Raw genomic sequence first — 26081 nt, 5'->3', positions numbered from 1 at the left:
TTATCTTCGATGTGACCGGCAATATGTCTCCCCGAGTTATTACCTGGTTCGCGGGCTCTGGCGCTGTGATTGCACAAGCGGACCGTTTCTTAAGTGCGCATGCGCTGATGACGTCAGTGCAAGCACATATGGTAAATATCTCCTAAACCATACAGGAGATATTTAGAGTGCCTACAGGTAAGTCTTATTATAGGCTTACCTGTAGGTACAAGTGGTGTAACTAGGTTTACAACCACTTTAAGCACAAGTAGAAACCACAGATACCCATCTACAGTTCAGAAAAGGCTTATCAGAAGTGGTCTTCGTAGAAGAGTTGCCATTCCACCAGTGTGAAATTAAAGCCACAAGATTCCCCTGTACTTGAAAACACAAGCATTGCAGTGTAGAAGAATTACAGCAGGTGCGCTAAACCAATAAGTTAATCTTTATACAGTATTTTGGCTGTAGTGGAAGCAGGTGGTATACATCAAAGGGCTATATGGAACCTGGATGAATGTCTGCGGACACAGTGATAAAGACTGGAGGTTTGCAGCAGATTTAGGGCTACATTTCTACAAATGGATTAATCAAAATGGATGCCCCCCTCCTGCTGAGAAGTAGTCTTTTGATCACAAGGTATCCTCATAGAGGCATCTAACTGGCCCCACCTTCATTCTAGAGCATACAAATTACCTAAAGCACACATTACCAATAAATGCCCAAATCATAAAAAATCTGCATAAAAAGAGGGAACAGAAAATCCTTCAACATATACTCCCCACAGAGCTTTTGATCTCAGCATCAGTAAGACTTTGTGGGGTCACTTTCAGTAACAGCAAAAGTCTGCTGTAGAACTGTGGCAGGTTATCAAGGATGCCTTATGCCCCGTACACACCATCACTTTATGTGATGAAAAAAAACCGACATTTTCTGTGAAGTAAAAAATGACGTTTTTGAAACTTCAATTTTCAAAGACGAAGTTGCCTACACACCATCGTTTTCTCACAATGATCTTGCAAAGTGAGGTTACGTTCCACCACGTTTTACCATTGAAGCTTGCTTCATAAGTAGCTTCTGGGCATGCGTGGATGAAAAAACGTCTTAGAAAACGACGTTTTTTGCTACACACGGTCAATTTCTGTGAAGTAAAAAGTGCACTTTTGAAAAACGACACATAAAATTGAAGCATGCTTCAATTTTTTTTGGTCGTTTTTTACAAGACATAAAACGACGTTTTCCCCCACACACAGTCAATTAAAGTGACGTTTTTAAAAACGTCATTTTTTTTCATCACATAAAGTGATGGTGTGTACGCGGCATTAGGCTTGGTTCACACTTTTGCAAATTGGATGCAGGATACCCGCATTCAATTCGCAATAGTAGGAGATTGTGAATGGCTCTCTATGGAGCCGGTTCACATATCTGCGATGCGACTCCGGTGCGAATTTGCACAGGAGCCCTATGCGTCTTTTGGTCCGTTTTAGGTCCGAATTGAGCCCAAAATTCAGGCTGAAATTGGAGCTGAAATGGTGAACCAGGATGCACAGGACACCTGCAGGGAACTGCGTCGATATTGGGTGTGAACCGAGCCTCAAAGCGGAGTTCCACCCTCAAAAAACACTCAGGCTTTCACACTGGTGAGACATGAGAGGGGTCTTTCAGGCACTATTTTTAGCGCTAAAACACCTGAAAAGCGCCTTAGTGTGAAAGGGGTCTTAAACATAGCACAACAGAGATGCTACTTGTTTTTTTGACTGCAATGAACTGTCTGATAAAGGATTCATCACTGTTCTGATGACTGTTGTAAATGGGCTTCTTTCACATTTTGTATCAAAGAAGCACATCTAGAATTAGTGGGAAAAAAGCCAAAAAAAAACACAAAAAAAACATTAACCACTTCAATACAGGGCATTTTCACCCCCTTCCTGCCCAGGCCATTTTTCAGCTTTCAGCGCTGTCACGCTTTGAATGACAATTGCACTGCCATGCAACATTGCACCCATATACAATTTTTATAATTTTCTTCTCACATATAGAGCTTTCTTTTGGTGGTATTTAATCACCACTGGGTTTTTTATATTTTGCGAATTAAACAAAAAAAGACCAAACATTTTTGAAAACAAAAATAGTTTTTCTCCGTTTCTGTTTAAAATTTTGCAAATAAATAATCTTTCTTAATACATTTAGGCCAAACTGTATTCTGCTACATTCCTTGAAAATAAACCCAAATCAGTGTTTATTATGTAGTCTGCAGGAAAGTGAATATCGTGCAAAAGTACATTTATTTCACTAATGCAACATAAAACTTAATGTATGAGATAGACTCATTACATGCAAAGCAAGCTGTGATTTGTCATAGTTGTGATGATTGTGGCTTACATCTCATGAAAACCCCAAATCCACAATCTCAGAAAATTAGAATATTGTGAAAAGGTGCAATATTCTAGGGTCAAAGTGTCCCACTCCAATCAGCTAATTAAGCCATAACACCTGCAAAGGGTTCCTGAGCCTTTAAATGGTCTCTCAGTCTGATTCAGTAGGAATCACAATCATGGGAAAGACTGCTGACCTGACAGTTGTGCAGAAAACCATCATTGACACCCTCCATAAGGAGGGAAAGCCTCAAAAGGTAATTTCAAAAGAAGTTGGATGTTCCCAAAGTGCTGTATTAAAGCACATTAATAGAAAGTGGAAGGGGAAAGTGTGGAAGAAAAAGGTGCACAAGCAGCAGGGATGACCGCAGCCTGGAGAGGATTGTAAGGAAAAGGCCATTCAAAAGTGTTGTGGACTTTCACAAGGAGTGGCCTGAGGCTGGAGTCGGTGCATCAAGAGCCACCACACACAGATGGATCCTGGACTTGGGCTTCAAATGTTGTATTCCTCTTGTCAAGCCACTCCTGACCAGCAAACAATGTCAGAAGTGTCTTACCTGGGCTAAAGAAAAACAGACTTGGTCTGTTGCTCAGTGGTCCAAAGTCCTCTTTTACGATGAGAGCAAATTTTGCATCTCATTTGGAAACCAAGGAGCCAGAGTATGGAGAAAGAATGGAGAGGCACACACTGCAAGATGCTTGAAGTCCAGTGTGAAGTTTCCACAGTCTGTGTTGATTTGGGGAGCCATGTCATCTGCTGGTGTTGGTCCACTGTGCTTCATTAAATCCAGGGTCAAAGCAGTCGTCTACCAGGAGATTTTGGAGCACTTCATGCTTCTTTCGGCAGACAGGCTCTATGGGGATGCTGACTTACCGTAATTCTCCAGCAGGACTTGGCACCTGCCCACACTGCCAAAAGCACCAAAACCTGGTTCAATGACCGTGGGATTACTGTGCTTGATTGGCCAGCAAACTCGACTGACCTAAACCCCATAGAGAATCTATAGGGCATTGCCAAGAGAAAGATGAGAGACATGAGACTGAACAATGCAGAAGAGTTGAAGGCATCCTGGTCTTCCATAACACCTCAGCAGTGCCACAGGCTGATAGCTTCCATGCCTCGCTGCATTGAGGCAGTAATTGCTGCAAAAGGGGCCCAAACCGACTACTGAGTACATATGCATGCTTCTACTTTTCAGAGGTCCGATATTCTTCTATGTACAATCCTTGTTTTATTGATTGCATGTAATATTCTAATTTTCTGAGATTGTGGATTTGGGGTTTTCATGAGCTGTAAGCCATAATCATCACAATTATGACAAATCACGGCTTGAACTATCTTGCTTTGCATGTAATGAGTCTATCTCATATATTAGTTTCACCTTTTAAGTTGCATTAGTGAAATAAATGAACTTTTGCACGATATTCAAATTTTTCGAGTATCACATGGTGTATGCGTGTGTGTGTGTGTGTGTGTATATATATATATATATATAATATGAAAATCGATTAGTCCTGACTGCCTATCTCATTTCTTGAGGCCCAAAAATTACCCCTTTTTGGAAAGTAGGTATTTCGTAAGAGTCATGGCAATTTTTTTTAAGTTGTAATTTTTTGTCAACATTTTGGGGAAAATTCAAATAATTAAACAAAAAGTATTTTACATACTGTCACCAGTTCAGTACAGCATTATCATATAACTGGTGTGGCGAAGATCAGGGACACTGACTAGTGACAGTAGACAAAAAAAAAACACTATACTACTCCTAGCCACTTCAGCTCTAAGGCCGGAATCACACTAGTGCTGTGCGAATTTCAGCTCTCTTATCTCTGCAGAGAGATAAGAGAAGTGTTCAGCAGATTAGCAAATTTTAGATGCAAATTTGGAGACCTGGGAGAAGTTCCGGGTGAGAGGAGAGTGGGGGAGAAGTGTATTGAGCTGAATGAGAGAAATTCCTGAACTGAACTGAACACATCTGCGAATTAGATGCGTACCCATAGAAGATAATAGGATTGAATTTACACCTGAGCCGCACCGCAAGACATAAAAACCGCACACGGTTTGGAGGCAATGCGCAGTGCGAATGCATCGCATATATGTGAACCTGCCTCATTGAAAACAATGGCCCAGATTCAGGTAGATTTGCCCTTTAGTTACACCTGTGAAGAGCAGCTGATTTGCTCTGCGCTGGGGCAAATTGGAAAGATTGCCACCTGATTCAGGATTCCTTTTGTCTGCTAACTTGCTCCTTTGTAAGGCAAAAATCAGGGCCTAAGGCAGCGCAAGTGAAAGTGGGTGTGCCCTATGCAAATGATCTTTTTTCCACTCAGCAGTGGTTTGCGCCTATTTTCAGGGCAAATTCTGCCCAACTGCTTGCACTGAGCAAATAAATAGGGGCAGACCTGCGCAGGTCTTGTGCAAAATTACATCCTGCTTGTTCCACCCCCCCCCTGAGCAAGGTAATTTTGCCCTTTGCTGCAAGATGGCACCTCCCGGCCAAAAAAAAAAAAGGAAGGCTAACTTTGTGGCAGCTGAGATGGAGATCATGCTGGCGGCACTGACGCGCCATACTGCTGTTCTGTATGGCGCTGAACGCCAAAATACTACCGTAGCCCAAAGGAGGGCAATATTTGAGGCGATAACCTTAGACATCAATGCCCTGAGCTTTGAGGACCGGACTTGGATGGACATCCAGAAAAAGTTCACGGACATGCGGCGTCGCGTCCGGGACAAAATTGTCCTCATTAAAAAGCACAGCAGGGGCACCGGAGGAGGACCAGCCTGTTCTGTGCGACTCAATCCGGAGGAGGAGGTCATCTCTCAGAGTCTAGCGCTGGAGCAGGTGGAGGGACTGCCAGGCTATGACTCCACTGTTGGGGACTTGGGGACTGGTAAGTTTTTTGTTTCTCATATCTGCTGTGTATCATGGGAGGGGGTAGAAGGGAACATATGAGGGGGTAGAAGGGAACATGTAACAAGTTTTGTTTTCTCATATCTGCTGTGTATCATGGGAGGGGGTAGAAGGGAACATATGAGGGGGTAGAAGGGAACATGTAACACGTTTTTGTTTCTCATATCTGCTGTGTATCATGGGAGGGGGTAGAAGTGAACATATGAGGGGGTAGAAGGGAACATATGAGTGGGTAGAAGGGAACATGTAACAAGTTTTGTTTTCTCATATCTGCTGTGTATCATGGGAGGGGGTAGAAGGGAACATATGAGGGGGTAGAAGGGAACATGTAACAAGTTTTGTTTTCTCATATCTGCTGTGTATCATGGGAGGGGGTAGAAGGGAACATATGAGGGGGTAGAAGGGAACATGTAACAAGTTTTTGTTTCTCATATCTGCTGTGTATCATGGGAGGGGGTAGAAGGGAACATATGAGGGGGTAGAAGGGAACATGTAACACGTTTTTGTTTCTCATATCTGCTGTGTATCATGGGAGGGGGTAGAAGGGAACATATGATAAGTGTGTTGCTCCAGCAACATTTTTGTTTTGTGTCATCCACAGATGTTGATGATGAGGCTGGGCCGTCGTCGGCTGTAGGGCGACCCACGCCATCCCCAGAACATCATGGGGTGCAGTCAGGCCCTCTGCAGATCCTGGGCATGTTGGTGGAGGAGGATATCGGCCAGAGTCCATCTAGAGAGGAGGAAGTGGTGGAGGAGGCCGTTATCCTCAATCTGGAGGAAGCAGTGTCCCTCCAGGAGGATCCCACCATCCCTGACCGACCCACCACCCCCCCGACCATAACATCATCCCCCTCCAGTGTCCCTCCCTCCAGTGTCCCTCCCTCCAGTGTCCCTCCCTCCAGTGTCCCCCCTCCAGTGTCACTCCCTCCTGTGTGACCCCCTCCCCTTCTGCTCCCTCAGTTCGTGCCCCAGCCTCTCCTTTCTAAAACTCTAAGGCTCTTTCTAAAACTAGGGGTGTACCCTCCAGCCTCCGTGAGGGTCTGCAGGAGGAGCAGGCCCGGCAGACCCACCATATAGGGGAGATGGTGGAAGACCTGAGGCGGGTGGCGGACAGCCTGGCATCCTCCTCCTCTGTCCAGCAGGCCCTCACCCACCATGCTGACCGGGGGGACCGACAGAATGAGACCCTGGAGGATGTTAGTGGCAATTGCGCAGCCATTGTGACCTGTCTGGTTGAACAGCAGGATGCCACTGCATTATTAACTTCGGAGGTGAGCAGGTTGGCAGGTGCGGTGGAGGCCAACACTGCTGCTGTGCGGGAGGAGGGGAGACTTACCCGACGGCAGTTGAGGATCACCACCACATGGCAGATGAGGATGTTGGGACAGACCAACACTGTCCTCAACCGCCTGGCCAACGCCATGGAGGGCTTGCAGGCACCACCTGCCAGGAGAGATGAAGTAGGGGTTGATGCTCCCCCCCCCCTCCATCCCCACCCCATGCTAATGGCAGCGATCAGCGACTTATAGCAGGACTGCTATATTGCGCTGGAAAAATCAGACAGTTCAGCTGAACACAGTTTGCCGTGCCATCCAATATGAAAGTTAAAACTCCATTGTGCAAAGAAAAAGCCATATCTGAACATCCAAAAACATTGCTGTCTTGTCAGGGCCAAAACTCATTTAACAGGATTTCTTGCAAAGTGGAAAGCTGTTTTCCTGTTGCCTCCATGGCAGCATACATGTGATAGAGCTCCGCCTCGACTTCTCCTACAGGACTAGTGAATAGCATAAATTAAAGGCATAGCCCCTTCCCCAACATTTCTCTTTTTTCCCCTCATACCTCTTGACTGGTGAAGAGTAGCAGTATGTCCATACCTGTGCAGTCCCTGTTCTTGGGCCGCTGTTAGCGCTAATAAGACTGGGAACCCCCTTCTGAGGATCTTTTGGGATCTTGCAGAGTTTCCTCATAAGAACGCAGTCTGTTGATGATTGATGATCAAACGAATGCTGGTGGATTCAGTGGGAGAATCAGCTTGCTCTTCTTCCCTGGACAGGTCAGACTTTCTCCTTTTCTCTCTTACTGAAAAGATTTGTGTTTTCAAATAAAAGCCTAGTTAAAACAAAGTAAAAAAAAAATCCCCTTTAAGAACATTTACTTTCGCTTCGTGTATGCGCGATCCGTTCGGTACGGTTCTGACTTCCTAGGGGCTTTCAAAAAATATATACAGTAGGCTTTAATTTGCCCTTGCCTTTCTCTCTAGGCTTAGACTCTGTGCCTGGTCCTCGCTCGGGCTTCCGGTACTCGCTCCCTGCTTGCTACACGGTGGGCGGGGAGGGAGTGAGTGGGAGAGGCGCGGTGACATCCTCCTTCATGTGGGGAGGCATGTTCCGGAGGCAGTGCTCATGCACGGCCCCGGGATGAGTCTGTCACCTGTCTACAATCAGGGTTTTCCGCAGCAGTTAGTGCGCATGTGTGGGCGCGTGCGCACTCTACGAGGAGGCCTCACGGCCATCTTGGTCTAGGGAAAACATCATTATTAGTTAAAAATAGATAATTGGGGACTCCAGAAGGGGGCTGGCCTCCCTAATTATCTCCCCCTTGCCCTACCTCTATAAAAATGTAATCCCCATTTGAGCTCAGGGCTGCTTTGGTTACCAGTGGTGCCTTGCAGTCTCAAGACAATCAGCACTGAAACACAGGCTTTGTTGGGACACTCCCTCAATGCCTGTCAGAAGGCAAAGCATCCCCGCAATTCGAGCAGACTCCATCCCTGCAGTGAGTCTAATGACTGAAGCTGCGGGCCGGACAAAACCTCCTAGCGGGCCGGATGTGGCCCGGGGGCCGTACTTTGGAGACCCCTAGATAGATGAATTGACCTAGATCTGAAAAGGAGCTATCTAGCGGGAGGGGCGGCTTGTAGACCAGCCATTGCGCTGACATCTGTTTCCAATGCCATCAGGTCATGGACAGAAAATGTTAAGACAGCCCTGCACCAAGAGGTCTCCAAGAATGACATAATCAAAGCTCTGGAGGAGCTTAAGTTATCGTCGGATTTCGTAGAAGAAACTGTGATCAACACAATCCGTTGTTCAGCCAACTCAATGCTGCACTCAGTCATGGCAAAACGAGCCTTATGGCTTAAACCCTGGACAGCCGATCTGGCATCGAATCAAAATTGGTGCAAGATTCCCTTTTGATGGAAAGTATTTATTCGGCGAGAAACTCAACAAAGCGATCTCTCGCGTAACAGGGGGAAATCTGGTTTACACCCTCAGGTCAGACGAATCTAAATTTGACTTAGGGGCAGAGTCCTCCAGACTAAATGGGAGAAGGACCTTCCATCTTGTTATCAGCGCTCCTTCCACTGCTGATGTCTTGAGCTTCCTTCAAACCGGTCTCGATTTAGGGCTCAGCCAGAGTTTCCTTAAGGTACAGGTGTCCACAGTCTCTGCAGCAACTAACACCAGGTGGGCAGAAGACCCTCTAGTGTAAGGATGGCAAACTCAAATTCATCGGGGGCCGCATCAGCAGTATGGTCACCCTCAAAGGGCCGAGTGCGCTACGTATACAGTGCATGGGTCAGGATTGCGCTACGTATACAGTGCAGGGGTCAGAATTGCGCTACGTATACAGTGCATGGGTCAGGATTGCGCTACCTATACAGTGCATGGGTCAGGATTGCGCTACGTATACAGTGCATGGGTCAGGATTGCGCTATACGTACACAGTGCATGGGTCAGGATTGCGCTACGTATACAGTGCATGGGTCAGGATTGCGCTACGTATACAGTGCATGGGTCAGGATTGCGCTACGTATACAGTGCATGGGTCAGGATTGCGCTACGTATACAGTGCATGGGTCAGGATTGCGCTAAGTACACAGTGCATGGGTCAGGATTGCGCTAAGTACACAGTGCATGGGTCAGGATTGCGCTAAGTACACAGTGCATGGGTCAGGATTGCGCTAAGTACACAGTGCATGGATCAGGATTGCGCTAAGTACACAGTGCAGGGGTCAGGATTGCGCTAAGTACACAGTGCAGGGGTCAGGATTGCGCTAAGTACACAGTGCATGGGTCAGAATTGCGCTAAGTACACAGTGCAGGGGTCAGGATTGCGCTACGTATACAGTGCATGGGTCAGAATTGCGCTACGTATACAGTGCATGGGTCAGGATTGCACCTAAAAATTCCTCACATCAGTACTCTCTCCTACCTTCCTACCTGGACCAGCTCTGGTACCTCCCTTTATAGGCGGCTCCCTCCCTTTGTATTGGGCTATAGTACCTTTTTTTTATTGGGCTATAGTGGTACCATCCCTCTGTGGGCGGATCTCCTGTGTTAAGTATCAGTACTTTGCTTCTTTTTTTTCCCCACCAAAACTGTAAAATAGCAGCACACACTTTATTAAGAAGAGCCACAGGATGCAGCCCGCTGGATGGGGGGAAACAATGCCCAAAAAGCTGCCAGCAATCTCTGCCACTATGCAGTCAGTGGCATGCAAAAAAGCCGGCATCGCTGGCTGGAGGGACTGGGGAGGTGGAGACAGAGCGGTGGTGGAGGCGGAGACCAGAGCGGCATTGTAAGCCGACATGGCTGGAGGCAGAGCGGAGGCTACGGTGGAGGCGGAGACAGGGCAGAGGCGGAGACCAGAGTGGCAGCCTGAGACACAGCGGTGGAGGTGGAGACAGAGCGGCACAGTAAGGGGAAGACGTTAATGCCTATGCTCAGACTGGCCGTGCATGTGCTAATTTGGGGCTGGGAACCCAACCTGGCAAAATGAGGAGGCTGCTGTGCGGGCCACATTACAAGGTCCGGCGGGCCAGATTCGGCCCACGGGACTTGTGTTTGCCACCCCTGCTCTAGTGGTTACTTTCCTCAGGGACGTATTGAAGATTCGTCCTTCATCCAGACGTTCCTTTCCAAAGTGGGATCTTCCTCTAATATTGGATGTCCTATTCACTCATCCGTTCGTGACGGTTGAAGAGGTCTCAATTTGGAACCTAACTTTAAAAACAACTTTTCTGTTGGCAATCGCATACGGCAGGAGGATTTTGGAACTCCACTCTCTGGGCGTTGGGGATGAACACACATCCTTCTTCCCAGGCAGGGTAGAACTTCACCTTCCAACTTGGTATCAGCGCTCATTTTAAAAGCATGCATCTCTGATGGGTGCATATGGAATGAAGCCACCATAAATGCTGACAGATATATTCAGATTTTAGAGCAGTATATGCTCCCATTCAGAAGATGTCTTTTTCAGGGAATGCCTTGCATATTTTAGTATTTTCAATACTTTCAAATGGTAAACATGGCCCTATCCCAACTTTTTGCGTTGTGTTGCTTCCATTAATTTTAGTTACCTATGAGCTAGATTCAGGTAGCTCGGCGCATTGTTTTGCCAGCGTAGCGTATCGAATATACGCTACGCCGACGGCGCACACAGAGCCGAGAGCAGTATTCACAAAGCACTCGCCCCGTACATTGCCGCGGCGTAGCGTAATATGGTCGGCGTAAGCCCGCCTAATTCAAAGTAGGCTGGTAGTGGGCGTGTTGTATTGAAATGAATCGTGACCCCATGTAAATGAAGCGCCGTACGAACTACGCATTCGCGCGCATGCTCAGAATCACGTCGCATATACTCCCTAAGCTACGTCGGCTTAATGCTTTCGACGTGAACGTAGCCTACGCACAGCCCCATTCCCGTACGACTTACGTAAACAACGTAAAATTTGACGGCTGTTCCGACATCTATACCTTTGCATTGGTTGCGCCACCTATAGCAGGGATAACTTTAGGACGGACGTACGCCTTACGTAAACGGCGTAGATTAAAGCGACGGGCGCAAGTACGTTAGTGAATAGGCGTATCTAGGTCATTTACATATTCGGCACGTAAATCAATGGAAGCGCCCCTAGTGGCCAGCGTAAATATGCACCCAAGATCCGATGGCGTAGGAGACTTACGTTGGTCGGATGAGGCTAGAATTCAGGCGTATCTAGTATAGAGAATAGGGCGCATAGATACGACGGTGCATCTGTTCACTTACGCTGCGTATCTGTAGATACGCCAGCGTAAGTGTTCTGTGAATCTAGCTCTATGTTTTTAAATGGTACATTTCCTCAGTTTAAACATTTGATATGTTTTCTATTGTGACTAAAATATCAATTTATAAATCATTGCATTTAGTTTTTTTGTAGATTTTCTGGAATTGGTGTTGTAACTATGGACAGACAAAATGAAGCACGGGTGCCGACCGGGCCATAGCCAGAAGACGACTACAGCGCAGTGGTCTTATTCTGGGAGGGTGTCCATGGACATCCTCACAGAATCGCACGCCCCCTTGGGCACGGCACACCCGGCACGTCACGGAACAAGATAAAAGGCCAATGACAGCCGCCCTTTACCACGTGAGCTTGTCCGGTGCAGCTTCCCCCCCCTCTCCTCGCACCAATCGGTACAGTGTGCGAGGAGAGGAGGGAGCCGGGTGCAGCAGCGCTATGGGCTGTCTCTGGAGTGCCCACAGTGCTGATCTGTGCCCATTCATGCTCCATATGTGCTTATCCATGCTCCATCCATCCCTGGCTCATCCGTGCTCCATCCATCCCTGGCTCATCCGTGCTTCATCCATCCCTGGCTCATCCATGCTTCATCCATACCTGGCTCATCCGTGCTCCATCCATCCCTGGCTCATCCATGCTCCATCTATTCCTGGCTCATCAATGCTTCTCCATGCTCCATCTGTACTCATTCATGTTCATCCATGCCTCATCTGTGTTCATCCATGCCTCATCTGTGCTCGTCCATGCCTCATCAGTTCTCATCCATGCCACATTAGTGCTCATCCACGCCACATTAGTGCTCATCCGTGCCACATTAGTGCTCATCCGTGCCACATCAGTTCTCATCCATTCCACATCAGTGCACATCCATGCCACATCAGTTCTCATCCATGCCGCATCCTTGCCACTACAGTGCCCATCAGTGTCTCACAAAAGTGTAAGAGGCAGTTGAATTCGATTTGAAATGTATGTATCTGATGGTGCTCCCTGCATGTCGGGCCTCCCTATGTGGCAAGGCTGTGGAAAGTCTCACACGTGGTATTGCCATACTCAGGAGTAGCAGAATGTATTTTGCGGTGTCATTTTTGCTATGTACATGCTATGTGTTAGAAATATCTTATATCTGAAATATCTTATAAATGGACAACATTGTATAAAAATCCATGTTTTCCAAAAACTTGTGGAAAAACATTACATGTTCAAAAGACTCATTATGCCTCATAGAATATAAATTGGGGTGTGTAATTTCCAAAATGGGGTCATTTTGTGGATGTTTCCATTGTCCTGGTGCTCCAGGGCCTTCAAAAGTGTAATGCCGCATACACACGGTCGTTTTTCGGCATGAAAAAAAATGAAATTTTTAAAAACGTCATTTAAAATCATTGTGTGTGGGCTTCACATCGTTTTACGGCTTCTGAAAAATTCAAACATGCTGCATTTTTTAATGTCGTTTTTAAAAATGTTGTTTTTCGGGTTGTAAAAAATGATCGTGTGTGGGCTAAAACGACGTTTTAAACACGCGCATGCCCAGAAGCGAGTTATGAGATGGGAGCGCTCGTTCTGGTAAAACTACCATTCATAATGGAGTAAGCACATTCATCACGCTGTAACAGATAAAAAAAGCGCAAATCGTCTTTTACTAACACGGAATCAGCTAAAAGCAGCCCAAAGGCGAATAGAACTTCCCCTTCAGAGTGCCGTCGTACGTGTTGTACGTCAATGCGCTTTGTTCATCATTTTTCAAAAACTATGGTGTGTGGGCAACATCAATTTTAATGATGAAGTTGGAAAAACGTCATTTTTTGGACATGCTGAAAATGTAATTTTTTTTAATGCCGAAAAACGACCGTGTGTACGTGGCATAAGAGGCTGTGTAAAAGTCTCACACATATGGTATCACCATACTATGGAGGATGTGTTTGGGGAGGGGGGTATTTGTGGTATGCATATGCTGTGTGAGATAAATAACCTGATAATATGACAATTCCGTGAAAAAAATAATAATAATTTTACAAATTGTGGTAAAAAATTACAGCTTCAAAAACTCACCATGCCTCTGAGGCCCCGTACTCACGACCAAACATGTCTGCTGAAACTGGTCGGCAGACCAATTTCAGCAGACATGTTCCGTCGTGTGTACAGCCGCGCGGACAGGATTCCAGCAAACAATTGTCTGACAGACCGTTTCTGAGCAGACAACTGTTTCCCGGACTTGCTTTAAAACAGTCCGCTGGAAACCTGTCCGCCCGGACATGTACGGTCGTCTGTACAGACCTACCGTACATGTCCTGCCGCCCACCATCCCTCGCATGCGTCGAATGACTTCGACGCATGCGTGGAAGCATTTTCAAGGCAGGCCGCCCACGCCGGCGCGTCATTGTCGCGGCGACACCGCGTCATCGACGCGTCGACACCGCGGACACGCCCCGCGTATTGTTTACGCGCGGTCTTCTGTTCGATGGTGTGTATAGCCATCGAACAGAAGTCCCCGGGCAGGCCCCGGCCAGACATGTCCGATGGAAACGGTCTGCAGACCGTTTTCATCGGACATGTCCTGCCGTGAGTACTCGGCCTTACTAAATACATTGGATTGTCTACTTTCCAAAAATGGGTCATTTAGGGGGTATTTGTACTCTCCTGACTTGTTAGGGTCTCAAGAAATGAGATAGGCCAGTACATCAGGTGTGATCAGATGAGATCAGTTTGTAGTGATTACTCTATAACTTTCACACGGACCAAACAATAAATAATTATTTGCTAAATTTTCGAACCAAAACTATTTTTACACAATTTTCAGTCTTTTATCATTTATAGCGTAAAAAAAATTAACCCAGAGGTGATCAAATACCACCAAAAGAAAGCTATATTTGTGTGAAAAAAAGGACAAAAAATTCATATGGGTAGCATGTTGCCTGACTGAGTAATTGTCATTCAAAATGTGAGAGCACTGAAAGCTGAAAATTGGTCTGGTTAGTAAGGGGGTTTAAGTGCCCAGTGGGCAAGTGGTTAAAAATGCTTAGCATTGAAGTGTATTTCCACATTTGCAGCCAAATGGAACTATTGGAAAATGTGTTCAATCAGTGCATGCAGCCAATCAGCTCATGGTGATTTACTTTTTTTTGTTTTTTGACTAGGAATACATAGTGGGGTTTTTCTAAATTTGACTCCAGAAGTGGAAATACACTTTAAGGTACACATACTAGTTCCACAAGTTCTGAATTGTGTAGTAATTCTGAACAGCTTTTATTTTGTTTCAGTAGATATTGTACCCTATAGCTGCCTTTTATCCTCATACCGCATATTTACTTTCAATTTCCTTTAGAGAGCAGCTGCAGTATGTACTTTTTTATCCAAAATTGCAGCATGCCATTATACTTACTGTAGAAAAATTGCATAATTTTGCGCTTTTCTGGTTTATCTAGTGCTGCTTTGAGTATTTATTTATTTTTCATTATAAAAAATGGTCCCAGTTTTTTTGTTTTGAGAATACAATATCCCCAGCATTTCATGAGATGTACTGTACATTGAGCTGTAAGAGCAGTTTAAGTGACTGAGCATATCTGTTGGAGATCAAATGCCATTACATATTAGCTAATGTGTTATGTGTAACAGGGATAATGATAATGTTCAGTGGCAAAAAAAAAAAACTATGCTTCCTTGCTTTCTTCCTTTCTTTACAGAACTACTGTTATTCATACCAAAATATGGACAACATTTTAAATTGTCAGGATGTTTGTAGCCATAGGACTGCTAATTTGCCTGTTTATACTCTTTCCCAGAGCCATAAAACCAACATAACTTGCAATATTTGGATATTGTAGCAACTCCTTTTACTGTCATCTATGCAAAGTGTAAAGTTTACACTGGAGTTCTGCTTTGATCAGCCTTTGCATTGTCAGCCCACAAAATGCATCCTTAAATGTAGTTAGTTAATTGGTACCCTGCAGTTTAAAAAAAAAACATATTTAATTAACTAAAAGTCGTACCATGAGGCAAAAAGAAATGTTTGTGGATCATTCACAGAAGTTCTTCCTGGATACAGGCCCTTTTTTGGCTCTGTGCCTGGTAATCTAAACCTAACTTCCTCACCAATGTCACTCTTCTTCTTTGCTTTCATTACAGAAAATACACCAATTCGAGGTAAGGCATTTCCATATAGCAACGCCTCCTTAAGTTATTGAAATCTTTTTTTTTTTACACCTTGTCTAGTTAGCTTTATATTTATTTGGGCCCTTTTATTGTTCTTTTTCTTGAGTATAGGTTATATTTTCTGTAAGTACAGTACATTGTCATTGTACTACTTCTGGGTTAGCAGTATTATAGACCACTTAATGATTACAATGCACAGATATTGTAAATTTTATTCAGAGTTTGGTAAGTATTACTGATCTTATACATTTCTTTAACAAATAAATGGACCTAATTATATAAAACGATTTAAGGAGCCACTAAATCTAAAATGTAAATGTATATGTTGCATTACCTTCACAAAATCAGAGACTCTTAGCAAAGCTAACTGTGTATCTATCTATCTGTGTGTGTATATATATAATATATGTGTATATATATTCTGCCCCATTTTGAATGTTTAGGATGTCTGCCTTAGCAACTGCTAAATTATAATCTGTTCCTCATTTAAGTTATAGTAATAGACACACTCTTTTTTTTTAATGCTGACTGAACTATTTGTAAAGTTAATCATCAAGGCATCAAAAATTCCTCAATATATCAAGAAAATCGATAGTAAATTCATTGGAATGTTTTATTTGTAAAGCTTTGTCTAAGTTAAAAAAAAAAAAAAATGTTTATTATAAAGGACAGCCTTTAATTATTATGACTTTATGAAAAACAGATCACAGTTTATTGTATACTATAATGCAAATACACATCTCAATTGTTGGCCTCATCATTTAAATAGGCAACGTTTTAGATTTAGTGGCAGTTCTAATATTACCCCCTCTGTCACATCTTATCAAGTTCGCCATTCCCACAACATGGTAATTACTCAAAAATCTCAGATCAAAATTTGTTAAAATAAATGTTCATATTCTAGAGTGCATTCTAATGTTAGAATGTATTCTATAATTCTGTCTAATACAGGTGTATATCTTTAATACATATGTTGTTACATTTCTGCAAAATGCTGTGGTGCCTAATATGTAATTACAAAGCTTTGGAAATGTTTAATGCACTTTTTTTTAGGGGGGGGGGGGTGGTTACCATATTTTAAACCATTATTTGCTTCCTTATAAGCAAAGCGTATGCCATGTTGTCAATTTGAAGACCAAGTGCGATATATATATATATATATATATATATATATATATATATATATATATATAAAATGTATGTGTGTTATATGTTTAACCTGTTGCATTCTGACTAAGATTGTTAGTTGGTGGTTACTAAATACAATATTGTATTTAAAGCAGAGTTGCCATTGTTTTTGTTTTTTTGCTTGTTTGCGGCAAGGTCCCCCAGAAGTTCGGCCCCCCTCCTCTCTCTGCCACCGGGCCAGTTAGAAAGCACAGTGTGCTTTGCGCATTTGCAGTAGGGAACCGGCTGTGAAGTCAAAAGGCTTCACTGCCAGTCTCCCTTACCTTGAATGGTGGCGGCAGCACCCGTGAGCTGATCGAAAAAATGGCTGGGGTGCTGACTTTGCAGGATCCCTGGACAGGTAAGTGTCCTAATATTAAAAGTCAGCAACTATAGTATTTGTAGCTGCCGACTTTTAATTTTTGATGGGGGGGCTGGAGCTCCGCGTTATTAGTAGGTATAACAGAGGGCTTCTTGTGTGTTACCATTTGGTCTTACTACTATAGGAAAAATATTTTAGTGTTTATATTAACTTGTGTTGTTTGTTTTTTTTTTTTTTGTTTTTTTTTTCTTTAGGTGCCTTACAAATTGAAAACAGTGAAGAGACTGATCAAGGAAAGTACGAATGTGTTGCAACTAACAGTGCTGGTGTTCGCTACTCTTCACCTGCTAATCTTTATGTGAGAGGTAGGGAGCAGCTGGGCTCTGCACACTGGTAATGTGAACATTCTGAAGGCTGTACTTGCTATCTTGTCCTCATATCTCCAGTTCTGGCTTTAAATTTTGTATGATTTAATGTTTCTGAAAGTGGTCTGTCAATATATAATAATTGTATACTTTACTAGATAATATTTTTTATGAACAGGGTAGGTATAATTCTTAAGCACGCTGCAGACATATAAAAGTGTACTTTAGGATACTATTTACTTTTACTGTGCTAGGTTCTATTAGTAATGTCAATAACATGGCTTGTATTTATTACATCAACACATATTATATGTATTTACTACATGCTTTAGTTGATACTTTGAAATTAGAAAAGCCGTCAGTGTCAAGAAATTTTACAGAATACAAATATACATATTGAACATTTCAGACTTTTTTCAACAAAATGCGTGTTTTTTTTTTTTATTCATTTTTTGATCAGTTTAAACTTAACAAAGAGAGAATTCTACCACTTATGGACTTCTGCTGTACTTCTGGCAGGATACAAATATAGTGAATGCATAGCCCAAAACAAAGAATTCACACACACATAAGTTATGTTGTGTATAGATAGTTAAATGTTGGAATACATTTTTTGTTTAAATATTAGGAGAATGCCACACAGCTGCAATAATTATGCTGGGAATGTATAAATAAAATAAATATTCGGGAAAAAGTATCTAATAATCTGCATATCTCATGAATAGTTATTGGTGGGTTTAAATAATAATAGGCAATAACATCTTAAATATGCCTAAATACTTGATCTTATTTTACTTGAGGGCTTCTACAATTGAGGAGTATATTTATGCATACATAAATGCATTATGACCCAATATTGTAGAGATCGTTATATTCTTTCTCTGTTAATGTGATTCAAAACAACATTGCAGTTTGTAATGATCATGACAACATTGGGTCTGTTGCTAAATAACAAGTATTATATACTGAGCATATATATATATATATATATATATATATATATATATATATATATATACACACACACAAACTGTATAAAAGCAAATGTTATATATATGTGTCCAGTATAGCATATGCTAAAAAAGATGGAGTAAAAATGTAGGTACAAATGCAGAAGATAAGTAAATATATTTGTTGCTAGTTTTAATTTACATATATATATATATATCTATATATATATAGATGGATTAGTCGCTTTGCAGCTGAAAGCCTGGAGAAGGTCTTTTTTTACTCTCTCTGTGTCTCCCCTATTTTTTCTCTTCTCCTCATGTCATTGTGTTCTGCATCAAACCCCTTAACATCCCTCAGAGCTACGAGAAGGTTGGTGTGTTTTTTTTTGTTTTTGTTTTGTTTGATTTTGTTAATTTTTTTACGTTCTTTACCCACATTTTTACATACAAAGATAAAAAAAAATAATAAAAAAAAATATTATTTCAATGAAGGGCAGTGCAACTGTCAATGGGCTTTGGGGATTGAGATGATATTGCATTGTGAGACACCTCTATGCATCCTTTGGTAATGTTGCTGGGTTTTTGCACTTTTCGTCGTCATTATTGGGTGCTCGGGCAGTAAGTCTGATGCATGATAGAAGAATGTAACTTTATTTGCATGAATTATTTTTCATTTTTTTTTTTTAATGTAACCTTATTTGTTTTTGTTATTACTGTGTTGCTCTGTAGTTCAAATTTTAAAGTTTTGTTGCATTGTAGACAGTAGTTGCATGTTTCAAAAAAAAAAAAAAAAAAACTTTGTTCCTGCCCTGTGGTGATAAAATATATTCGTAAGTGCTAAACAACATGTCATGTTACACAGAAAATACCACATTTCAGCAGTTTTAAAGTTATGTAATATATCTAAGAAACGCAATGGTTTATTTAAAATAGTAATACCATTTAAAAATGAAGCTTATTAACATGAACAATTCCAGCTCTTTTCATTGTCACTGCTGCAGCTTACAGTGAAATTTTTTTTTAGGCAATTGTGTGCTTCCAGTCTTGTGACAAGAAGTTGGAGAAGGCCCTTTTCTGATCACGTATGACTGTGCCACTGTTAACCATGTCAAGATTATAATTAAGGCCTCAACCCTTTTGAATGCTTTTAGGATGGGCTAAGTTTTCTTATCCAGCATCATTATGTGACATTACAAATGTTCTTTTGCTGAATGAGCACAAATTTTCACAGGCACATTTTATAAGAATAGAGGCTGTTTTAGCTACAGGGGTAGGTGGGGTGAGAGGCACAACTCCATATTAGTACCCATTCCATAACATGACCAACCACGGAAAAAAACATGGGATGGATAGGTGTCCTCAAACTTTTAACCATATAGTTTGCAGTTACATTTGTATTATACCATTTAATGCCATTACCTTTCTATAGGGATAATTTGTGGGGTTTTTTTAGATCACAGTTGAAAAAAAAAACGAATTCTTTATAAAAAGGCATAGTTATATCAAAATAGTCAGATAATTCAGTAGCATTTCCATTTTTTTTTTTATCAGAGCAGGCATAGTTATAACTTGCACTGGGCAGGAACAAAGTTCCAAGGCAGTAAACATGTAATTGTAAGTGTTGTATGTTCTACTTATGCATTGCTGTGTGTTTGCATTGGAAAAAATAGATTAGATTACACCTTGTAAAGTTTAAACTTAAGTGTATAAACTATTTTTCTCTGCTAACATGCACTGTTTTTAGTCTAGTTGACTATATAAGTACTAGTATTGATTACAAATCTTTTTTTGCAATGTATGCAATCACAAACAGGTGTAATCTAAGCTTTAGTTATAATGTAGAGGCTGCACATTTTTGGCACCCCTCCTCACAACCCTTTCCTTTACATTTTGGAATAAGATGGAACAACTCCTGTCTCACCAAAATGATAAATTATTTGTCTTCCCCCACCCTGTCTGGAGCCACCGCTTGCTGACTGTTGGAGTGCAATTTAATTACTAAATTCTGTCAGTGCTTCAGATGGTCATTTCATTATATTTTATTTTATTTTATATTAATTATAATTTTATAATTTTTGTTCTCTAAATCGGAGCTTGAAAGTTTGAGGTTTGACCGGAGGATTTAATCTAATTGTAAAGAGTACTCACAGAGCATACTTTTAATTACAAAGAATACAGGTCACAAAATCCATATTCAGAACAAAGGACAATACAAAATAAAAAGAGGGAAAGAAGTTCTGTCATAGCCGAATGTGTAACCTGCTTACAAATCAATTTTAGTAGACTGTTAAGTCAAAACGTATCTAATGTGTACTGTCTATTAATATTTAAATGAAGGTAAAAAAAAATGATTGACAAGGCTTATTATAGTTTTCTTCTTCAGATACTGTCTGAAAGATATACGTCAAATAACTACTGTAAAAAATAGGTAATAAGGTGCAAGACGCATACATTACAATAACACCTAGTCAAAGCTTATCTTTCCCTTTATATGAACACTAAAGGGCTATGACATTTAGACAGAAATAATCAGTCAACAGCTCTCTTGAGCCAAGACGTTCCCCCATATCACAAATCATGTGCCCAGTGTTTTGGCAGAGATTACATGACTTACCATTAAAGGGGGTTCAGGGTGAAGTTTTCAGCAAGTTACATTTCAAGCTTTATTTTATACATAGCATGAACTTTGGATTTTGATTCTGTCTGAATTTTGAGTCTCTTAAGATTTTAGCTTACGTTCCAAAAAGTTGTTGTTTTGGTGTGGATGAGACAAAGGCTGTAGATCCATGTATATAATTTTCCCTCCCTCTCCTTTTTTAAATAAAACTCCACAACTGCCTAATAGCCCAAGGTACTGGGGAAAGAAGAAAGGAAAAAAAAGGGGGGGGGGGGGCTGACCAGAACATCCAACCTCACCATGCTGCTTTGCAAACAATAAAAGGTTGGAGAGTATTTCCACATATATGTGCAAAATTATATAGATAACATATCCTCCAAATGTGTGCAGCATAGGGCCTTGGATAGATCCCCTCACAGGTCCACAAATGTCTGCCTAGGACCCCCCCCCCCCCCCCCCCCTAGGATTAGAGAAGGGTCCAGACTAGCCACCAAACAACGCTACTGTGCCAGGTGGTGAAAGAGGTGAAATACCTGAAAAAAGAAAGGGGTAAACAGGGCCTAGTGAGTTCACATATCATAAAAATGCCATAAGTCCTCTAGAAATCTCTCTCTCACTGTCTTTTCTGTTGATGGTAGTTTACCTAAAACATTGACCTTAGACTAGAGTCTTAAACTCAGCCAAACCCCCAAAAAAGGCAGTCAATTTTTAAATATTGAGGAGTGGTCATGTAAAACAAAACCAATCCAACTACTTCTTGTGGTAATAGTTTTTATTTATAGAAAGCAATAACATTTTTATTAAAAAAATACACTCAGAAAGATTTTTTGTATTTTTACAGCTTGCTTGATTTGAAGACAATACTGATCTTAACATAGGTTTTTCAATAATTGTAATGGCTGAACTGTGTAGACTTCAATGTCTAAATTAAGTTATCTTCTAAGACCAGAACATTGGGCTTATTGCGAGTCTATGGTATACATGCTTTGACGATCCAATGGTCTTTTCACCACTAAGGCTGGGTTCACACTTCAGTTCGGACATGAATCAGATCGCATGGGTGTTCCAATCCTCGTGCGGACCAAAAAAAAGGGTCCTGTGCGAGTTTAGCCCGAATGTGATGCAACTTCAGCCATACTATCTGTGTGCATTTGATTTGCACTGCAGTGCGGTGCGAATCACATACAATTTTGCACCATGCAGCAGTTTGAACCGTCCCTCAAAGCTCTAAAGTGGATTTAAATTGTTTTACTCCTTTGATATGTAGATTAATTTTAGAGCTACAGGGGGCCCCATTGGCAGTTTCTTTCTCACGGAAATGTCTGTTAGCAGCCTTATCCTTCAACCAAAACAAAATCAACTGAATCAGATAGTTGGTGTGTTTGCAATAACAAAAAGAAAATATATGTACTTCATATGTATTTTTGCCTTTGCTTTAAAGATTTTGGCATTAAAGGTAAAATTTACCCTAAGTTTATGTTTTAGTTATAGGTGAAGTCTGTTGATGCACAGTCACTTGATGGCTTGTTATATCTTTTAGGGACTTCAATGATGAGATCTTCCTGTGCCACATTTGCTAGCTCTGTTTCCATCCACCATAGATTAGTGAGAATTCCAGTAGACCTTGGGATGTTCACATCGACCTTTTGTGTTCTACATAGTATGCAATAAATTAAAGATCAAATAAATGGAGTGACACCTACTTATCAGTAGGTTTAAAGCAATTTGGGGCATTTTTTCCCTCTCTACATCTTGCCACTACAAGATTAAAGTTTATCTTGCTAAATCAGATACTAAATATAACAGTCATTTTGTATACTCAAAGCCAGTTACAGGAAAAAAAAATCATATCATTTCATATAAATGGAGTCTGATTTTGTCATGGATGTAGTGGACCTCTCTGTGTCACCAGGGGAATATAGGCCCAAAAGAAGGCTGAGGTGCATAGTCTAAAGAACCACCCAGTGTTTACCAGAGCACCCTGCAAGGGATGATGTGCTTTCCTGTGGACGGCTCCCAGGTTGCAGCCTTTGTCTGGGCAGGGCAACAGCTAACAGCAGGCAGAAAGGAAGCGTTGTACAATGTCGTTAACCGGAATCAGCTTTGAAACAAAAGTCACTTAATTGGTTCCCGGAGAACATATACTTAGAAAGGTAACACACAGGCAAAAAGCTCAAAAATAAGTGGATCTGATTCTGGCTTGGGCAAAACTTCACGTTCTAGCCCTGTCCACCGTGCACATCCTAGATGTGGAAAATTGACAAGCAGACTTCCTCAGTCATCAACTTCTGGAATCCAGAGAATGGGCTCCTTACCCTGAGGTGTTTCAAGGCCTTGTTGTAGATGGGGAACTGGAGACATGAACTTATGGCTTCAAGAATAAGCTGACATGATTTGTCTCCAGGTTTACCTTTTCCCCTATAGAACTTCTACCATTGCACCTAGTAACATCATCATGGCACAGAGTGGTGCTGTAAATGTACACAGAGATGTACATGTGCAACTCTGTACATAAATGCTAAAAGGCAGAAGGGTTTTTGACAAAAGAGACCAATTTTTCTGTCATAAAAATCCTACCTGTCAATTTTTTTTTCAGGTTTCATTTCACTTTAACCTGAAAAGAACCCTTTTTTGCGATACACAAATTGCGCTACACATTTTTCTATCATCATCATCTATCATTATCAACCTCCTAAAAAGATCCATTGCCTGGATGTAGTAGATGCTGTTCGAGTCTGCCTCTCAGCTACAGCTCCCTTTAGACATTCTAATTTTCTGTTTGCCCCTTTCTTCCCTCACAGCCTTCTGGGACACATCATAGGTCCCAGAACACTGCGGGATCATTCACAAAGTGCAGCACAGCTTGGGCATGCGCAATAGGAAATCGGTTGTGAAGCCGAAAAGGCTTTACTGCTGGTTTCCCTTACCTAAGATACCATTGCCTGCACCCAAAGTGAATAATCAACTCGGGTAAGGACATTGCTAGATAAGTGGACAGGTAAATGTCCTTACATAATTTTTTTTTGGGGGGGACTGGGACTTTATGAAAATGGGACATCACTATGACATAAAAACGCTTGGGCCCAGATTCTCAAAGGGCTTACGATGGCGCAACGCCATGTACGCCGTCGTAAGTCCTAATCTGGGCCGTCGTATCTATGCGACTGATTCTTAGATATCCATTAGATACGACAGGCGTAAGGCTCTTACGCCGTCGGATATTAAATGCAATTTTTTTTTTGTCCGCTAGGTGTCGCCTCCGTCGTTTTCCCCGTCGAGTATGCAAATTACCTAGCTAATTCCCGAACGTACGCGCGGCCGACGCAGTAAAGTTACAACGTTTACGTTAAGCTTGTCCCGGCATAAAGTTGCCCCTGGGTATATGAGGCGCAATTAATGTTAAGTATGGCCGTCGTTCCTGCGTCGAAATTTATAAATTTACGTCGTTTGCGTAAGTCGTCCGTGAATGGGGCTGGACCAATAACGTCCTAGCGACGTCATTTGGAGCAATGCACCCTGGGATATTTTACAGACGGCGCATGCGCAGTACGTTCGGTGCGGGAACGCGCTTAATTTAAATGCTACACGCCCCCTACCCGCCTAATTTGAATTAGGCGGGCTTGCGCTGGGTGATTTACGCTACACCGCCGCAACTTTACAGGCAAGTGCTTTGTGAATAAAGCACTTGCCTGCAAAACTTGCGGCGGCGTAACATAAATCAGATACGTTACGCCCGCCCAGTTTTACGCAATTCTACGAGAATCTGGGCCTTGGAGTTCATTAGGGAGACAAGTCCCTCCCCTGTGTTCTTATAATACATATAATTCATCTTGTGTTGCTTAAAGGGTCACTAAAGGATTTTTTTTTTTAACTAAATAGCTTCCTTTACCTTACTGCAGTACTGGTTTCATGTCCTCATTGTTCGTTTTTGCTTTGAAGTAGCTGTAATTCTGCTGTGATCTCCACACTTCCTGGTTGCCTGTTTCCTTATAACCATGGTACTGGGAGATTTTCACGGTGGTCTAAGCTGTCATTACTGTGTGTCTAAAACTTCCCAGAACCAATCAGATTCATTTTAAAAACAAAACACTGCCCTGGATTTGTTTGTTTTTGTTCTGTGAGTCTTCCCGACTCACCTCTCACCCGGAACTTCATGTATGTACCTTAAAAACAAAAGTGAAACTAGAGGCACATTATATGATAGATTAAATTCAATTTTTATTAATTTTTAAAAGGAATCAGTTAACTTTTATGTTTCTATACCCAATAAACAGTCATTTCAGCAAAACATTTTTTTTCCTTTAGTGACCCTTTAAAGTGGTTGTAAACCCAGTGAAGTGACAAGCTTCTGGTGATACACAATGAACAGATGAAACAAATCCTCCTACATAAGTTGTACCCCTTTATTTGCAGTCTTGTATCCTCTGCAGTCTTCCAAAGCACACATTTTACATATTCTCTCAGGGGACAGGGACAGGGGTCTGAAATCACACACACACACTGCAGATCTAGAGCACAGAGCTCTGTGAAATATGATAGCTGATTGGAGGGAAGGTACACACCCTCTTTAACAGGCCCATAGAGAAAAACACAGAACTGAGTCTATAAGTCCCCTTCTGGAGGGGGGCAGGCTGTTACCTAGGAGTCAAAGGTTTCGGCTTACAGTTCTATCAGTGATTTTTGCAGATAGCAGAGTGAGGAGAGATCAAGGAAGAACTACACTTGGTGCGTTGGTTTCAGGCTAGTACAGACTATAGAGGGATGTTTTTTGTTCACTTGCTGCCACTGACCTAAGGCTTATGTTAGCAGCAACACAAAGTTTTAAACACATTCTTCCATTTTTTAAGCCTACTGTCATCTTTCTGTTGAAAGTAATCATTTACACACATTCCAGAAGGTAACACCCAACTACCTCTGCCATTATTTTCCAGGCTCCACTGCCCTGCATGCCCATAACGGGTATGGCAGGTCTTAACAAGTAGAACAGAAAGAGACTAGCGAACATCCACTTGTTTAGTATGCTTTCAGTGAATGAAGCTGGAAGCATCAAGCATTTTTATAATTTCCAGTGTCAGCGCTGTCATTCCCAGCTGTGGCTGGGGAAGAAGTTGATAAATCACGATCTGTGCTTAATTAGGGTCAAGAGGTGATGGTTGAGGATCTATGAGCTCTGATGTCACC

The 26081-nt window shown here is 42.0% G+C and overlaps 1 protein-coding gene across 18 annotated transcripts in view; it reads left to right on the top strand.

The window, feature by feature from the left end:
- PTPRS (protein tyrosine phosphatase receptor type S) overlaps window positions 1-26081 on the top strand; it is a 565376-nt gene that overhangs the window by 195465 nt on the left and 343830 nt on the right. For 7 of the 18 annotated variants that reach the window (XM_040322436.1, XM_040322492.1, XM_040322495.1 and 4 more), the window contains exons 7-9: window positions 15453-15470; window positions 17223-17333; window positions 18642-18653. In XM_040322436.1, the coding sequence (XP_040178370.1) occupies window positions 15453-15470; window positions 17223-17333; window positions 18642-18653 (141 nt within the window). The remainder of the gene's footprint in view (window positions 1-15452; window positions 15471-17222; window positions 17334-18641; window positions 18654-26081) is intronic. The other 11 variants (XM_040322493.1, XM_040322494.1, XM_040322474.1 and 8 more) reach the window with 3 other exon arrangements.

Source organism: Rana temporaria, chromosome 1 (genome assembly GCF_905171775.1).
Source record: "Rana temporaria chromosome 1, aRanTem1.1, whole genome shotgun sequence".
NCBI lineage: Eukaryota > Metazoa > Chordata > Amphibia > Anura > Ranidae > Rana > Rana temporaria.
The sequence above is the reverse complement of the archived record's forward strand: the minus strand, read 5'-3'. Positions and strand labels throughout refer to the sequence as shown.